Source organism: Bombina bombina, chromosome 8 (assembly GCF_027579735.1).
Source record: "Bombina bombina isolate aBomBom1 chromosome 8, aBomBom1.pri, whole genome shotgun sequence".
Classification (NCBI taxonomy): domain Eukaryota; kingdom Metazoa; phylum Chordata; class Amphibia; order Anura; family Bombinatoridae; genus Bombina; species Bombina bombina.
The window spans coordinates 249,194,318-249,211,802 of NC_069506.1; the positions used below are offsets into that span (position 1 = coordinate 249,194,318).

The window sequence follows — 17,485 nt, forward strand, 5'->3', positions numbered from 1 at the left end:
GCAACCGCCCTACCCCCCAAATGTAAGCTTTTGTGACCTAATAAGACAAGCAAACTCTCATATATAAAATGAGAGATCTCACTTTTAAGTGTGAGATAATGGTAACCATCATACAAAATGATTATAGTATTTACCAATGGTTGCTATGTCAAACCTGGGGGACTATTATAAATCACTTTTTTCACTCATAATTTAAATACTACTACTACTACTACTAATAATAATAATAATAATAATAATAATAATAATAATAATAATAATAATTATAATAATAATAATAATAATAATATTAATGCATTTTTTAAAGGAATAATCTCATAACTCTCTATTGTTTAGTAGATTGCCATGAAAACCTAATTATTTCTTTATGTTTTACTGTAGGACTAGTACTTAAAGTCACACATATTGAAGGACCACCTATCAAATATTTACAAAATGAAGCTTTGCTGTATTATTTTCCTGTTTGTTCTTAAAGGTAAGTCTAATCTTTTTATGAGGCTTTTTCATAGCTACATAATGCTTGCGAGTCACCTAATTTTCAAAACTCAATATATCAGTGTTTTAGGTGCTCACATTTCTATTAGAAATGTGCAATTTGTTTCGGATCGATTCGGAAATTCGGCCGAATTCGGTAAATTCGGGATTCGGATTGATTCGAATTTCCGAATTAAAATTGTGCCAAATCTACCGAATAAATCCAAATTAGTTTGGATTTATTCAGATTTATTTGGTAGATTCGGATGGCCATGGATTACACTAGTATTGTACAGTATATTAGGTTATATCACTCTGCTATGGGTTACACCTAATATACAGTACATAATACTAGTCTAATACACAGCACTTCCCACCTAATATTTACCGAAATTCTGAATTTCCGAACCGAATCAAAGCGAATCCAGCCGAATTTATTCAAATCCAAATAAATCCGAAACAAATCCAAACCGAATTGATTTGAATTTTTCCGAATTCGAATCGATCCGAACCGAAATTCGAAAAAATCCGAATTGATCCGAACCGAACCAAATTTTTTCGCCATGCACATGTCTAATTTCTATCGAGATGTGATCATTTAAAATTGTTTCTATTTCTTGGATTGAGATTTTATGTGAAAGCAAATTCCACTTGATCGTGATGAAATATCGTTATTTGTAGATCATAATTTCAATATCTAAATATGTGCTGCTGTTCTGGAAAATGAATGTGCTCAGTTTTTGTTTTCTGTAATATATGTATTTAAAGGGATATGAAACCCCACATTTTTATTTTATGTTTTAGATAGAGCATGCAATGTTAAACAACTTTCTAATTATCTTGTATTATTGATTTATCTTTGTTCTCTTGGTATCTTATGCTTAGCAGTCGGCCCATTTCTGGAGCACTTTATGGCAGAAGTTCTGAGAGCATGCTATTAATTTGCAAGAGCACTAGAGGGCAGCACTATTTCCTACCATGTAGTGCTCCAGATGCCTACCTAGGTATCTCTTCAACACAGAATAACATGGGGAAGAAGTAAATTTGATAATAGGAGTAAATTGGAAACTTTTTGTTTTAATTCTATGTTCTATCTGTCATTTTTAGCAGCATAAACCTTAAAAGGACAGTAGAGAGACAATTAGACATTTATGATTTAGGGGCCAATTTAACAAAGTGCGAGCGGACATGGTCCGCTGTAGCGGATCATGTCTGCCGCACATTGATAAATGCCGACAGCATACGCTGTCGGCATTTATCATTGCACAACCAGTTCTGGTGAACTGCTTGTGCAATGCCGCCCCCTGCAGATTTGTGGCCAATTGGCCGCTAGCAGGGGGTGTCAATCAACCCAATCGTATGCGATCAGGTGGACTGTTGTCCGTAGCCTCAGAGGAGGCGTACGAGTTAAGGAGCAGCAGTCTTAAGACCGCTGCTTCTTTACTCCTGTTTCCCGTGAGCCTGAAGGCTTGCATGGAAACAGTTACATTCAGGGCCATTTGGCCCTTGTTAAATCGGCCCCTTAGACTGAGCATAAAATTTTAAACAACTTTCCATTGTACTTCTACTTTTTAATTTGCTTCCTTCTCTTGTTATCCTTTGCTGAAAGGTTTAGCTAGGAAGGCTCAAGATTAGCAAAGAACCGACATTCTAGCTGCTGAATGGTGGCTGCATATATATACCAATTGTCATTGGCTCACCCATGTGTTCAATTAGAAACTAGTAGTGCATTGCTGCTCCTTTAACAGATGATACCAAGAGAATGAAGGAAATTTGATAATATAAGTAAACTGGAAAGTTGTTTAAAATTGTATGTTCTACCTAAATCATGAAAGAACATTTTTTGGATTTCATGTCCTTTTAATACAGTACATCTCTGCTAATATTTTTGCTGTGTATTTCTCAGGATTTTTTGGAAACTCGTTTAATGAAGATTGTAAAAACTGGTCTTTTACATTTGACACATCCATCACAGCATTGAATGGTTCCTGTGTGGAGATTCCCTGCACTTTCAGTTTTCCAGAGGGTTATAGAGAGTTTAATTTGATTTGGTACTTGTACCATTTTATCAATTACCCACAAGTTTTTAATAAGAAACAGCCCTCAGCAGTGAGAGCAGATTATACAAAACTAACAAGTCTAGTGGGAAATAAAACAAACAGTTGCACCTTGCGGATCAGTCAAGTGGAAAATGAAGGATTATTTTATCCAGGAATAAATGAAGACATTAACTCTTGGCATTGCAACCAGAAGAAAACTGCATTGGTGAAAATTAAAGGTAAGATTCTGAATAGTACCACTTTATCTAGTACATGTATAAATAATTGGACATATAAGTAATTTGTCTTGAGTGATAAGTAGCCAAATAGTAAATGGTGTTTAAATAGCTCAAGATAAACTGCTTCTGTAAAATATATTTTTTTATTTACTCCAGTAAAAAATGAGTACCATTAGAAGCAAAACATTAATAGCTCCTTAAAAGTGCATTCCAACGCAGAAATTACATATAAAAATTCAATAAAACATGCAACTTTTGCATTACATAGCCTTGCTTGCTACCTGTTTAGCTCCTGTGTAGAACTTTATCTATGTCCTTAAAGGGGCAATAAAGTAGTTTAATATTTTAAATGTATTTTACATTTTGCTATGAAGATGAACAACATGTATATGTGCTTTAAATTGGTTGATAAGTATTAGAATAAATAATGAACCTAATTCAAATGTGGAAGATGTCAATGATATTAGTAGTAGACATTTGTACATTTGGAAATGTCTTTAATATTTATATGGAATAATGTCTCCATTTCTTTTTACTGATGAACCAGTTTGCATGGAAAAGTTGTACAAGTCACTGCGAGCAATTAGCAGCTATTGTACTGGAATTTTAAAATTCTTAAAGGAACAGTGAATTCAAAACTAGGCTTAAAGGGACGGTAAAGTAAAAAAGTGAGTCCGGACCCTGGGAATGCAGAGGGGAGGGCTTTTGACCCTTAATGAGGCATAGCAATGGGAGGGTTAAGGTGTGGAGAATAGGACATATTGAAAGGAGGACTAAACAGGAAACAGGCCCTCTTTGGAACATCAAGGTGTGAGAAACTGTTCCCTCCCTCCCTGCAATTTAGGCAGTTGTCGCAGTGGGCTGGCAGGGATGCTTGCTGGGTGGAGATAGCTGTTGGAAATAATGGTGTGTACCCCCTGGGTGTCCAGGGGAGGTGGAATATTTGTGAGGATGTGGCTCAATTCAGGACTACGTAGGGGCAAGCACCTCCTGGGGCTTTATGGGTATTATTTTTACAGTTATTTATGTATTTATGGTTAAAATGTTTGATACGTTAATAATAAATATGGAGCTGTTGCCTTTTATGTGAATTATTGCGTATTTGCATATATAAGGTCAAAGAAACATTCATGATTCAGATAGAGCATTTCATTTTAAGCAGCTTTTCAATTTACTTCTGTTATCAGATTTGCTTTATTTTCTTGGTATCCTTTTTTGAAGAGTTAAGTTAGCTAGGTTGGTAGCAACACAGCAGTAGCCATGTGTCTTTAGCAGTCTATGACAGCAATGTCTGCAACTTTGTATAACATGGTTATAAATAATATTGCAAGTACTATTTCCAAGATGGCTAACGACACGTATCTTTTGTGTGCAATATTTTTGTAAATAATTTTTATTAGATAGTGTTATTATGAGTGTAACTATATTTTGTAAAATATTTGCAGCTTTTTAGTTTTGCAAAACAGTTAACCAGAGGTCAGAATTTGCGCTAATGATTGTAGTGTAAATCGCAATTGCTCATAATAAGCTGATGAGTGCATATACCCCTTATCGCTCAAGCATAAATTTGTGTGCTCCACTTGTAATCTTGCTCAAGGTGTTTACTGTCCCTTTAATGACACATTTAAAGGACAATTTTAACTTATCATATTCAACCCATACCAGGACTTGATAAACCCTAAACAACACTTTTCAGCTTATTACACAGTACCCCAAAAATGTTTTCAAATGTATTAGTTTTGCACATAGGCTAAAGACCTATGTTTTTCAACAGGGCTTACTATGCTTTATTGAACTTGGAGTTAACTTGTTACAGTAATTTATTCTTGTTCATCCACCATAAATTTTAGGGATGGAATAAAGACTTTAGCTGGCTTTTAAATGTGTTGCAATGATTTTTTACTTTTTTTTTGCAAGCATTCTGGAAACCTGCATATATTTTATTACTATTATTTATCACTTCCACATAAACAGCAATTACTATTAATGGATGAGTGTACAACATTTGAAATGCTACATATTAACCCCTAAAGCGCTATAACCCCAATTGTAAAGTACCCACTAACATCCTAACAGCTAACCCCACTAATACCCCTAACCTAATACCCCCTAAGTTAAAAAATACAAATTCTACCATAACATTTAAAAAAAAATCCTACCATTAAATAAAAAACTAACATTACTGATAGTTAAAATACCTAACATTGCAGAAAATATTAAAAACAATTATCAAAAATAAAACCCCCACAGTTATGCTTATTCTAAAACTAAAGACCCACTTAAAAAAAACACCCCAAAATGAAAAAAAAACCATATACTAGCACTAAAAGTTTATATAGCAATAGTCCTTAGAAGAGATTTTTGTAGGACATTACCCTAAAAAAATATGCCACTCTTCAATAAAAGTGACCCTCCCAAAAAAGCCTATCTAAAAAATCTACTGTAAAAATTACCCTGATAAAGGGTATTAAGGGGGTTACAAAATATATACAAAAATATATATAATAATAAAAAACTAAAATAAATCTCTATGAAGAAAATAGGAATGTAAAATATGCATAACCTGCTTTAGATTTCTTTAGATCCAACACGGTCGGGTTAGCACATATGATAATTTACTAATCTTATGGTGCATTATAAAGATTATTATAGATTTTAAAAATCATTCTAAATAAGCAATATTTTATATATATATATATATATATATATATATATATATATATATATATATATGATCTATAATATTTTGTAATAATAATTTTTAATATTTTTAAATATTTAATATTTAATATTTCAGATGACTAAATATGTGCACGAACTCAATCGTGTTAGACCTAAATCGCGAAACCCAAAGTACATTACACATAATTAGCATTCCTATGCTTTTCACATAGAAAATAATTAAAATGTTTTTATTACATTTATATATATATATATTATATATACTCCTTACAAGAAAAATACACTCACAGGTCTTTTTGCAGGGTGAAAAACAAAATCTTGTTTTATTGATGTAACGTTTTCAGGGATATCTTCCCCTTCATCAGCATAACATACAAGTGAAAATGTGGCCAATATATACACACACACACAATAAAATCAAAAGTTAACAAGTAGTACCTGTGTATAATCAGTGATCCTAATCACCACAGCATTGTGCTGGAACGCAAGCCATGCGTTCCAGGTAATGTGAAAAAACGGAAGTGTTGTTAGACACAGCACATCCGGTGTGTGAATATCAAATAAACAATTTTACAATACTCAATATCTCAAATTATACCTTTATAAAATAAATCCACATTAACCTACACACCTTTCCTGGGAGTGCAGGTCCCACTACATGTAGATAGTGTAATGATCCGTTGTTCGATCTAAACAATTATAGTGCAAAGTGGGTGCATAAAGTACATACTCACAAAAGTAGTGTACAACCATGTGTAACACATAACATATATTACACCAACTCATAAAAAGACTCACTCGATCACTTCAAGAGGAGCTATATACACGGCGATCGTGTTGGTTGCCATAGCAACGCATAAACACACATCCCCACGTAAGCATCCAGCTACGGTGTCCGGGCTGGTTTACAAGTTTAGGCAGTGTGTCTATCAGCCCCTATTGAAAAAAAATAATGAGCGGTCTTGTAACCTAAGTTACATAGAATAAATGTTGAACAAAGAAATGTAAAAAGTTAGCTGGAACTTCTACCTTCCTTTTGGTAATGGCGTAATGGAAACAAATCGCTATTATTCAGTTAGGAATTAACCCAACATTAATATGAAATTGACATTCACAGAATTATATATTGATTCTAACCTTCTGTATTAGGTCATATTGTATTGAACCGAAATACAAGATTTTGTATTTCACCCTGCAAAAAGACCTGTGAGTGCATTTTTCTTGTAAGCAGTATATTTTGCATACTTGCACCCAGGCGGATGTTCTTAGGAGGGTAAACACAGCTAGATGGACGGTATATTATATATATATATATATATATATATATATATATATATATATATATATAGACAAAGGGAAAACAGTGCATAACAATTCTATACTAAAATATATAAAAACAAATAAAAAACATACAGACAAAAAAACATGTAAAGAAAAAATGCAAATAGAAATATGTGGTGATAAGTCCAATAAATGACTTAATATAATGATGGTCCCCTTACCAGAAGTTACCTCAATCTAATGAGGTAAGTTGCCACAACTGCAAGGGGTAGTAGAATTCCAGAGTATGGATCATTATGAATAGGATTGTTCCTTACGTCCCCTCATAGTTAATGACATCACGGTCACTTAATTGGGATGACTAAACCTGTCAATACAGAAGAGGAAGAGAGTGTATCAGAGCTGGGAGTGAATTCACCTGTGTGTCGACTGACCAGAATGAAACCCTTCATTAATATTCAGTGCTAGACCACAAGAGGAGTATGAGCAAAAGCTCAGTAGCCGCAGAGCTGCATTATTGTTTGCCTATTTGAAGCAATATTACACTATATCAGCTTCTCTCTCTTATATGGATATACATCTCCGAGAGGAGAAGAGACTAACAGAGGATAATACTCCTGTATCTACATACTCCAAGAGGACTAATCACCATAGATCCCTCTCTTCATACAAAGCACCCATACTCTGGAATTCTACTACCCCTTGCAGTTGTGGGAACATAACCTCATTAGATTGAGGCAACTTCTGGTAAGGGGACCATCATTATATTAAGTCATTTATTGGACTTATCACCACATATTTCTATTTGCATTTTTTCTATACATGTTTTTTATTTGTTTTTACATATTTTAGTATAGAATTGTTATGCTCTGTTTTCCCCTTTGTCCACATTTTTAACATATATGTATAGATGAGAGTTTTTCTCACATTTATTCTATGTGTATTTTAACAGCTGCTTACTCTTCTCCCCCTTTACTGGCGCATACATATTAGTGTCACTTGTTTTCAGATCAGAGTACTGATCTGTGACATTCTACTTGTTTGCACACACATATATATATCATATATATACAGGGAGTGCAGAATTATTAGGCAAATGAGTATTTTGACCACACCATCCTCTTTATGCATGTTGTCTTACTCCAAGCTGTATAGGCTCGAAAGCCTACTACCAATTAAGCATATTAGGTGATGTGCATCTCTGTAATGAGAAGGGGTGTGGTCTAATGACATCAACACCTTATTTCAGGTGTGCATAATTATTAGGCAACTTCCTTTCCTTTGGCAAAATGGGTCAAAAGAAGGACTTGACAGGCTCAGAAAAGTCAAAAATTGTGAGATATCTTGCAGAGGGATGCAGCACTCTTAAAATTGCAAAGCTTCTGAAGCGTGATCATCGAATAATCAAGCATTTCATTCAAAATAGTCAACAGGGTCGCAAGAAGCGTGTGGAAAAACCAAGGCGCAAAATAACTGCCCATGAACTGAGAAAAGTCAAGCGTGCAGCTGCCAAGATGCCACTTGCCACCAGTTTGGCCATATTTCAGAGCTGCAACATCACTGGAGTGCCCAAAAGCACAAGGTGTGCAATACTCAGAGACATGGCCAAGGTAAGAAAGGCTGAAAGACGACCACCACTGAACAAGACACACAAGCTGAAACGTCAAGACTGGGCCAAGAAATATCTCAAGACTGATTTTTCTAAGGTTTTATGGACTGATGAAATGAGAGTGAGTCTTGATGGGCCAGATGGATGGGCCCGTGGCTAGATTGGTAAAGGGCAGAGAGCTCCAGTCCGACTCAGACGCCAGCAAGGTGGAGGTGGAGTACTGGTTTGGGCTGGTATCATCAAAGATGAGCTTGTGGGGCCTTTTCGGGTTGAGGATGGAGTCAAGATCAACTCCCAGTCCTACTGCCAGTTTCTGGAAGACACCTTCTTCAAGCAGTGGTACAGGAAGAAGTCTGCATCCTTCAAGAAAAACATGATTTTCATGCAGGACAATGCTCCATCACACGCGTCCAAGTACTCCACAGCGTGGCTGGCAAGAAAGGGTATAAAAGAAGAAAATCTAATGACATGGCCTCCTTGTTAACCTGATCTGAACCCCATTGAGAACCTGTGGTCCATCATCAAATGTGAGATTTACAAGGAGGGAAAACAGTACACCTCTCTGAACAGTGTCTGGGAGGCTGTGGTTGCTGCTGCACGCAATGTTGATGGTGAACAGATCAAAACACTGACAGAATCCATGGATGGCAGGCTTTTGAGTGTCCTTGCAAAGAAAGGTGACTATATTGGTCACTGATTTGTTTTTGTTTTGTTTTTGAATGTCAGAAATGTATATTTGTGAATGTTGAGATGTTATATTGGTTTCACTGGTAAAAAGAAATAATTGAAATGGGTATATATTTGTTTTTTGTTAAGTTGCCTAATAATTATGCACAGTAATAGTCACCTGCACACACAGATATCCCCCTAAAATAGCTATAACTAAAAACAAACTAAAAACTACTTCCAAAACTATTCAGCTTTGACATTAATGAGTTTTTTGGGTTCATTGAGAACATGGTTGTTGTTCAATAATAAAATTAATCCTCAAAAATACAACTTGCCTAATAATTCTGCACTCCCTGTATATATATATATATATATATATATATATATATATATATATATATATATATAAAAAAATATATATATTATATGATAATGTGAATGTAAAATATATATCTATAACTATATATTTATATGTATAAATATACAGATATAGTTATATACAGATATATATATATATATATATATATATATATATAGAATTATGTATTTAAAATACAAAAATCAATTTTCTTGTATGTGAAGAACATTGGAATGTGACATTTTAATAACTCTGTCAGGTTAACACGCGAGTGATAGGTGTTAGGTTTTTTTCTTCTGCGTTCTCCATTGAAGTCTATGGGGAGAATAAGTTAACACGGACACAATATCTGAAGTCCTTTGGTTTAGAATGCGTCGGGTTTCGGTGGCTCGCAAATGTTTTACTTTCAACTTGTTAATAGCACTCCTCATGTAATCTAGCACATTATATTTTCTTAAAAGTACTAATAGTTTATTTTGGCCTAGTTTTCTTTTTTCTATAGGTGACAGTTGTGTGTGGTATAAAACAACACGCTAAATTTTACTGAACACTCCAATTATTTTATTTTGATATGTTAATGTTTGTTATGTTTTTCTCAGATACTCCAGATGAGCCATTACTAAGTGTGCCTCCGAATCTTACAGAAGGAATTCCAGCCCCCATCTTCTGCACTGTAGAATATACATGTCCCTCATATTCTCCTTTTCTACAATGGAACAAAATTGGCCTAAAGAATGTACGTCATGAAGATCATGAAGGATATTGGAAAGTTATTTCAGAACTTTTATTTGAACCAACCTATATAGATGACGAAACCCAGATAAAATGCACAGCTACATATCCAAACAGCCAGAATACACAAAAAATCTACAACTTAAGCATTAAGTGTAAGTAGTTATCAGATCTTGATTCTACCTCTATAACAAAAAATCATAAGCAAAGCCTTGACACTGAATGGGAGACATACAATATTAATATCCCCATGTTAGATAAATATGCATTGCAAAGCAAAGAAGCAATCGGTATTTGGTCACAGTTAAGGAAATGTGAGACTGAAAAATGCAAGATCCAGACAAATCAGGGAAAAAAAACTAAAGAGGAAAAAATATGAAATGAAAAAAAAGTGAAAGCATTGCTAATTAGAAAAAAAAGTTCATGGATGAAGAAACAATGGGAAAAAAATTACAAGTTTTGTGGTACCTCTATAGTGCTAAAAAATTGGCCATTGTGCGCGGAATGGCAGGTTTCCCATATTAAGTTGCGGCGGTACGCTATACCGCAAGCATTTTAGCCTGTAATGCAACTCTCCATTCCGCACTCAAAATATAACTTTTGAGTGTGGAATTTTGAGGTCTCTCGTATTACAGGTTGTCCGGTACAGCTATTTTGTTAGCGCTATAGCTTATACCGCCCTGATCCATTCCGCGATCAAAGACCAGTAGTTATGGATTTTGCGAAACAAAAATGTTTCACAAAACTCATAACAAAAATGTTACAAAGTACGCTAACACCCATAAACTACCTATTAACCTCTAAACCTTCACCCCCCACATTGCAAAATAAAAAATATCTAAGATTACAAAAAATAATAAACAAAATTATCCAAAATAATAAAAATTAAACCTAATCTAATAGCCCTATTAAAACAAAAAAGCCATCCCAAAATAAAAGCACCCCCTTAGCAAACAATAAACTACCAACAGCCCTTAAAAGGGCCTTTCGTAGGACATTGCCCTAAGTTAAACAGCTATTTTACCTAAAAAAATTACAAAGTGCCCCTAACAGTAACCCCCCCCCACCCAACCAACCCCCAAAATAAAAAACCTAAGTCTAAAAAAAACCTAAGCTACCCATTTACACACCAGCTACCGATTTACACACTGGGTGTAGCTCACAACTTGTAAATGTTGAATATAACATGGAGAAGGTCATGCACAAATGTTGCACTGCAATTCATACACTTTTTTTTTTTAGCTTGTTTCTTATTGATAATGAAAATAACCAGTAATGGTCTTCAGGTCTATTCTTTGGTCTACCACATCTAAACTTAATTTTCATTCTAGCTAGATTTCCTGTAGTTTTGGTACAAAAATAATCTCAGAAAACCTAGGAGTAATGGATTTTAGGGACAAACCGAACAAGCACTTGCTTCAAATATACAGATACTAATATTAAATGTTTCTATTACTAAAAAATTGGACAATATTATTTTGAAATTTTAGTAAAGTGCTACTCCAACTTTCTTCATGACTACATAATAATGGTAAAATATGGGGGGTGGAGCTAACCACCATACTGATAGGACGCCTGCAGCAGGTGCTCCGGCAAAGAACTCATCTGAAAGTGCTTTAAATGAGCAAATTTATATCTCAGCAGCTCGTAATCAACTGACTAGCACACCTCAACCCGGTTGTGGTCTCTACAGCCCCGTTTAGTGAGGTATCCCGCAGAACTTGATCTGCTTGTTTGGAGACGGCCCAACTACTAACAACGCGCCACACAGATTGAGAACGCGCCACACAGATTGAGAAGGCGGAAGATTTGGCTCTCCGAAGGGTTGGGGCTCCACTCTGAAGGCTCACATAATATCACCGGGCACTACCTGAGATGCCTGCAACAGCACCAGAGGCATATCCTCGCCTGGGTACAGTTCCAGCTCAGCCAGGCCCAGCGGCGGATGCTTACCTCGTGGAGACATCGATCACCACGATCACCATCATCTAGTTCCCCCTTCCTGCCGCCCGCTTCAGATTTGTGCTGTGTCTCTGGAGGGTCAGGGCTCCGATCAGGAGCACACAAGAATATTTCACTGAGCGCGATGGGTGAGGGACAAGGGAGAAGAATGACATCCGCTCCTGACCATCTTGAGTGACACGGTGGAGGGGGTGAGGTTAACTTACAGAGGACATCCACAAGCCATCTTGCAACCAGGAGGAAGGTGAGCAGGGCCCACTACAATTGGGTGGAAGCAAGAGGGCCCAAGACACATTTTGCGCCACAAGGCCGGCCGCTTATCTCAAGCAGTGTGAACGGCCGCCATTGCTGGGGGCTAGGCCTAATGGCTAGATCCACGTACCACTACCACCACAGAGTGCTGACACCAGAACCGGAAGAGGTCAGAGATCTATATACCCGCCACTCTACCTTGCACCACATAACTGAATCCGTCAGCTCTTCTACGTCATAACGATCAGCCGACAGGAACAGAGTCTAAGGCCCTCACTCACATGGGGGATACCGGTACCTATTTCTCCTTACCCTGAGACTAAAGACTGCCACACCGCCCCAATTACTTAATACCCTCAGTTTACCTAGCCACATTACTCACCTAGGTGCCTGCCTGTAAGGCCTTGCCCTCCTGCTCAGCCAAGAGTTCTACCATTCCCACTAACTCTAGAAGGGTCTGTGCATTAGAAACCCGCTCTGATTTGTATCGCCTGTAAGGGTCCCTGGTCTTCCCCACGAGCCCATTCAACATAATTTGGCTGTCTGAGGCCACACAAGTGAGATCTACCTTCAGCTGACGCACCGCTGCTGGGCCTCACCTGGCCCTGGCCTGGCCTATCTTAAGTTTGGGGATTTTATCCTATGATCTTAGAGCCAATCTACCTGTACTCTCCCACTGCTGAGACCCCCCACTGTGTCCTTCCCCCAGGGACTAATGCTATCCCAACTCCCCCCTAGTGTCTGGGTGATTTTAAGCTACTTTAACTGGAACACGTGGGAAACCTTTTGTGACTCTGCCCTTTCTAGGGGTTGCTTAGGAGTGTGGAGTGAATAAACACCACTACTCTCTTTCTTATTTAGGCCTGAACCAGCACCCCATTACACAGGCACGTTGAAACACATTTCTCTAAGAATCCTGGGTTAAGTCACTATCTAGGACACTGTGTATTTTGTTTGCAGAATTGCATTTTGGCTGCTGCGCCAGCTTATGTACCTCTGTGGTCCATACCCAGAGTGGAGTGTTAGAGATGCAACTGCAGTTCTAAGCCTAGTTGAGTGTATCTCTATGATTTTTTCTGTGTTCATGCAAATGCTCTTAGGTCACCCTAAGAGAAAAAGGGGTAACCAGATATGGCCTCCTTGCACACATGCCTTAGAGGGATGCAACTGCACCTCACAAACGAGGCCCATAGAGGCCGAAACGTTCATCTGGGGTTTGTTTGTTTTCCCTTGTTCAAAGGAGATTTGCCTGGTATTTCGGTGCTGGACTGTCATTTGGCAGGGTCAGACTGATTTGCTACAGGAGATTTTACCTTTGTGAAAGGCATAGTGTGCAGAAAGAGTTTGTACCCTGGGAGTAAGGAGGGACTAGGCAAGGACATATTTCCAGCTTCAGTTCTAAGCCTAGTTGAGTGCATCTCTATGTTTTTTTTCTGTGTTTATGCAAATACTCTTAGGTCACCCTAAGAGAAAAAGGGGTAACCAGACATGGCCTACTTGCACACATGCCTTAGAGGGATGCAACTGCACCTCACTGACAAGGCCCATAGAGACCGAAACGTACGTCTGGGGTTTGTTTGTTTTCCCTTGTTCAAAGGAGATTTGCCTGGTATTTCGGTGCTGGACTGTCAATTGGCAGGGTCAGACTGATATGCTACAGGAGATTTAACCTTTGTGAAAGGCATAGTGTGCAGAAAGAGTTTGTACCCTGGGAGTAAGGAGGGACTAAGCAAGGAAATATTCCCAACTTTAGTTCTAAACCTAGTTGAATGCATCGCTATGTTTTTTTCTGTCTCTAATTATTTTGCTTGCATTTGGGTTATAGGTGCTACTCCGGCAACAGCGACCCACCACACACCCGTGGCCTTACACTCTACAAGCCTCTCACTAAACTCCACAACCTATATTACCCTACCAGACTCCTTTTCTATTTTTAGCCACTGGGCTGCCACCCCTAGAGGGTACTAAAATTCTAATCATAATGACGCTGCATAGTGCATAGCATTAACACTTAACCTGGCACTCACTAGAACCTATAAGTCCATAACTTTGGGTTTGCCCCATCTCCACCTCTTATTCAAATCGAGGTCAGGAGTATATCTACAAAGGCCCAATGTGTACAACCTCCACCTCATAGCTGCTGCGTCAGCTTTACTGTCTTTGGGACCCCACCTATAATGTAGTGTTATATAACTGTATTATCTTCTAGGTTTATTGTATTGCTCTGTTGCATATATTACTTGCACTAGGATTTTGAGTGTAAACTGTGAGTTTCACTGGTGGAGATTGCTTGCTTCTGGCCCCATTGCGCCTCCTCCTTTCCGGCCCAGCTTGTCTGGGCTGGTCACTTCCCCTTCCCCTTTCCCCTTCCTCACGGTCATATCCCCTTTTCCCTGAGGTGCATGGGGGTCCGCCGTATATACGACAATTGGTAAGCTTATATACACTTGGTGATATTACACGAAAGATGACTTAGTTCAAATGCATAGGTGGTCCTCAGCCCCGCTCTCACTTCTATGTTGAATATCCATGTTTTATATATGCTCTAGATAGACAGGTTTAGACCGTTATAACTCCTACTTCTTGTAGGCTGTGAAAAAGTATTTGTAATGCGGCACTGAGGTGCAAAGAGACCCCCATGCTCCGGCCTAAAATGCCGCACATATCAAGGAGACACCCTAAAACCCCTATAGTGGTTAATAAAACAGTCCTACACCACTTTTTCCAACGTTCCACAGACCCTGCCCAGGACGAGAGATTGGGTAGTGATCAGGACTCTCAGGATGAAGGCTCTTAGTCGAGCGCACACTCCACAGCCCATCTGCAACATAACATCACTGAAAAAACCTTGAAGAAGATGCTTGCAGCTCAAACCAAATCTATTACATCTGAAATTCAACACAGCTCAGCAGAACTTTGGAAGGACATAGCTGAGATAGGAGAAAGGGTGGATACCCTGGAACGGCAGCACAATTATCTTGCTATGTATCACTCCAACTTACTCTCTTATGCCGAGAATTTGTCCGACCAAATAACTCAATTGGAGCTGAAGCTTGCAGATGGGGAAGATAGAGTCAGAAGAAACAATGTTTGCTTTAGGGGTATCCCAGAAAGCGTTCCTACAGGCGAGTTACAAGAATTCTTTAAATCCCTTTTTTCAGAATTTTTAGGCCCTTTCTTGAGGGCAACTCGCACACCATGGAGCGGGCACACAGAGCCCTTAGACCAAGATTGATGGCTTCAGACAGACCAAGGGATGTGGTGGTGTGTTTCCATAACTTTACATTTAAGGACCGACTGATGCAGGCTGCATTCAGCAAACCTACACTTTCGGACACTTTCAAGGACATCCAATTTCTGCCGGACCTGTCAGCTCATACTCTGCAACAAAGGAGACTCTACGCTCCCTTGACTATGCATTTAAGGAAGGCCAACATTAAATACAGATGGGGCTTCCCTACTAAGCTCATCATCACAAAGGATAACAAAACGCATGTTGTCTCCTCCCTTCACTGGGCAGTACCCTCTTGGCAAATTGGTGTATCCTGATTGAACCGGACCAGTACCTCCCTCTAAGCTACGGGCATCAGCCCCTAAGTGGTTTCTTAGAGAACGTGGGCCTAAGCGACAAAAGCATAATATGCCGGATCATTCATTTAGACCTCAGGCCCTGCCGAAATTAGAAACACCCGCACCTTCCAAAAGGGACATTTTTGAGTCTAAGTTAGGTTTACATCATGGTGTGTATTATGCCTGTCTCAGTTAGATAGGCTTGGTTATACTGTTTATACTATTGTAATTTCTGTATGAGAGCGGGGCTAACTTTATCAGCCTTCATCACTAAGTTCACGTTAGCTCTCCCCCCCTGATTTAGGGGCCCATACTAGGGTCCTATGTAGGTGGACTACATCCACCAATCAACCCCCACCCATACACCCCTCTCCCTTGCTCTACCCCACTCCTAACCCCAACTAAGTACTTAACCCCTCCAACCCCATTCTGGCTCATGCTTCCCACCCAAGGTACCACGACCCACTGGTAAGACCATGGCCCACCTCAGATTCCTCACACACAATGTTAGGGGTTTGAAAACTATAGGTAAGAGAAGCCTTCTCGCCAGATCATTACGACATCACAGAGCAGATGTCATGTTCCTACTGGAAACACACCTCCTGGCACAGGCCCAGCCCACAGTCATCTATAGGGATATCCCTGTTTTTGAGAAAGTCTCATATACTAAGAAAGCTAGAGGTGTTGCCATTTTGGTACACAAGCGAGTAGCCTTTGAACTCATACACATATTTAGGGATCCCCAGGCCAGATTTCTCATATTGATTTGCACCCTTGACCATGTACCATACACACTGATCTCTGCATATCTCCCGAATACACTTCAGCCTAGGTACTTGAAGAAAATTCTAGGAAAAATAGAGCAACTCAAACAGGGCAGAGTGATCCTGGCAGGAGACTTTAATTTGGTATGGGAGGACAAATTAGAAAGGAAAGCTAAGCCTGCCAATTCAAAACACCCGAAGGCAAACCCTGTAAGTTCTGGATTTAGAACCTTAATGACACAGTTTGGGTATTTCGATATATGGCGATCACTACACCCAATGGAGAAAGATTACACCCACTTCTCTCACCCGTACGCCACCTAATCGAGAATTGACTACATTTTCTCCCACGCAGATACCCTTGACATGGTAAAACTAGCCTCCATCTCTATCTGTCCCTGGTCAAATCATGACCAACTGCTAATTAACATACGCTCCGGTGATGCAGCCATGACTAGACCCTCCTGGAGACTTCCCCATCACATCCTCTCAGTCATCCCTTTCAGGGAACAATTGAGAAAGGAAATTACGTTTACTATTAATACAAACAAGAATCTGCAACTTAGGGATGACATAATTTGGGGGGCATTTAAGACCACCATAAGAGGCCTCATTATTAAAAAACAAGTGCCCTTGCGTAAACAGGCAGGGCTATTGCTATCACAGGCATACTGCAAGTTAAGGGAACTTGAACAGCAACAGAGCACATCTGACACACAAGGACTGAGAGACAAAATTAAAGACATTAAACTCCACATAGGACAGATTGAGTTTAAAAAGACCCAAGCCAATCTTCTCAAACTAAAACAAACCATGTATGCCAAGGGTAATAAAGCCGATACTGTCCTAGCCAA

General features: G+C 38.7%; 1 protein-coding gene across 1 annotated transcript; it reads left to right on the forward strand.

The window, feature by feature from the left end:
• Positions 1-387: 387 nt before the first annotated feature.
• Positions 388-10,246, forward strand: LOC128638978 (myelin-associated glycoprotein-like). Its single transcript, XM_053691120.1, has 3 exons — positions 388-475; positions 2,381-2,752; positions 9,951-10,246. The coding sequence occupies exons 1-3, from the start codon at positions 436-438 to the stop codon at positions 10,244-10,246; spliced, it is 708 nt and encodes a 235-aa protein (XP_053547095.1). The 5' UTR covers positions 388-435.
• The last annotated feature ends 7,239 nt before the right edge of the window (positions 10,247-17,485 follow it).

Bases quoted from the DNA above. Each gene is read 5' to 3' on its own strand.
- LOC128638978 (XM_053691120.1), top strand. From the start codon at position 436: ATGAAGCTTTGCTGTATTATTTTCCTGTTTGTTCTTAAAG. The intron at 476-2,380 runs GTAAGTCTAATC...TGTATTTCTCAG, and splicing joins TTTCCTGTTTGTTCTTAAAG to GATTTTTTGGAAACTCGTTT. The intron at 2,753-9,950 runs GTAAGATTCTGA...TGTTTTTCTCAG, and splicing joins TGCATTGGTGAAAATTAAAG to ATACTCCAGATGAGCCATTA.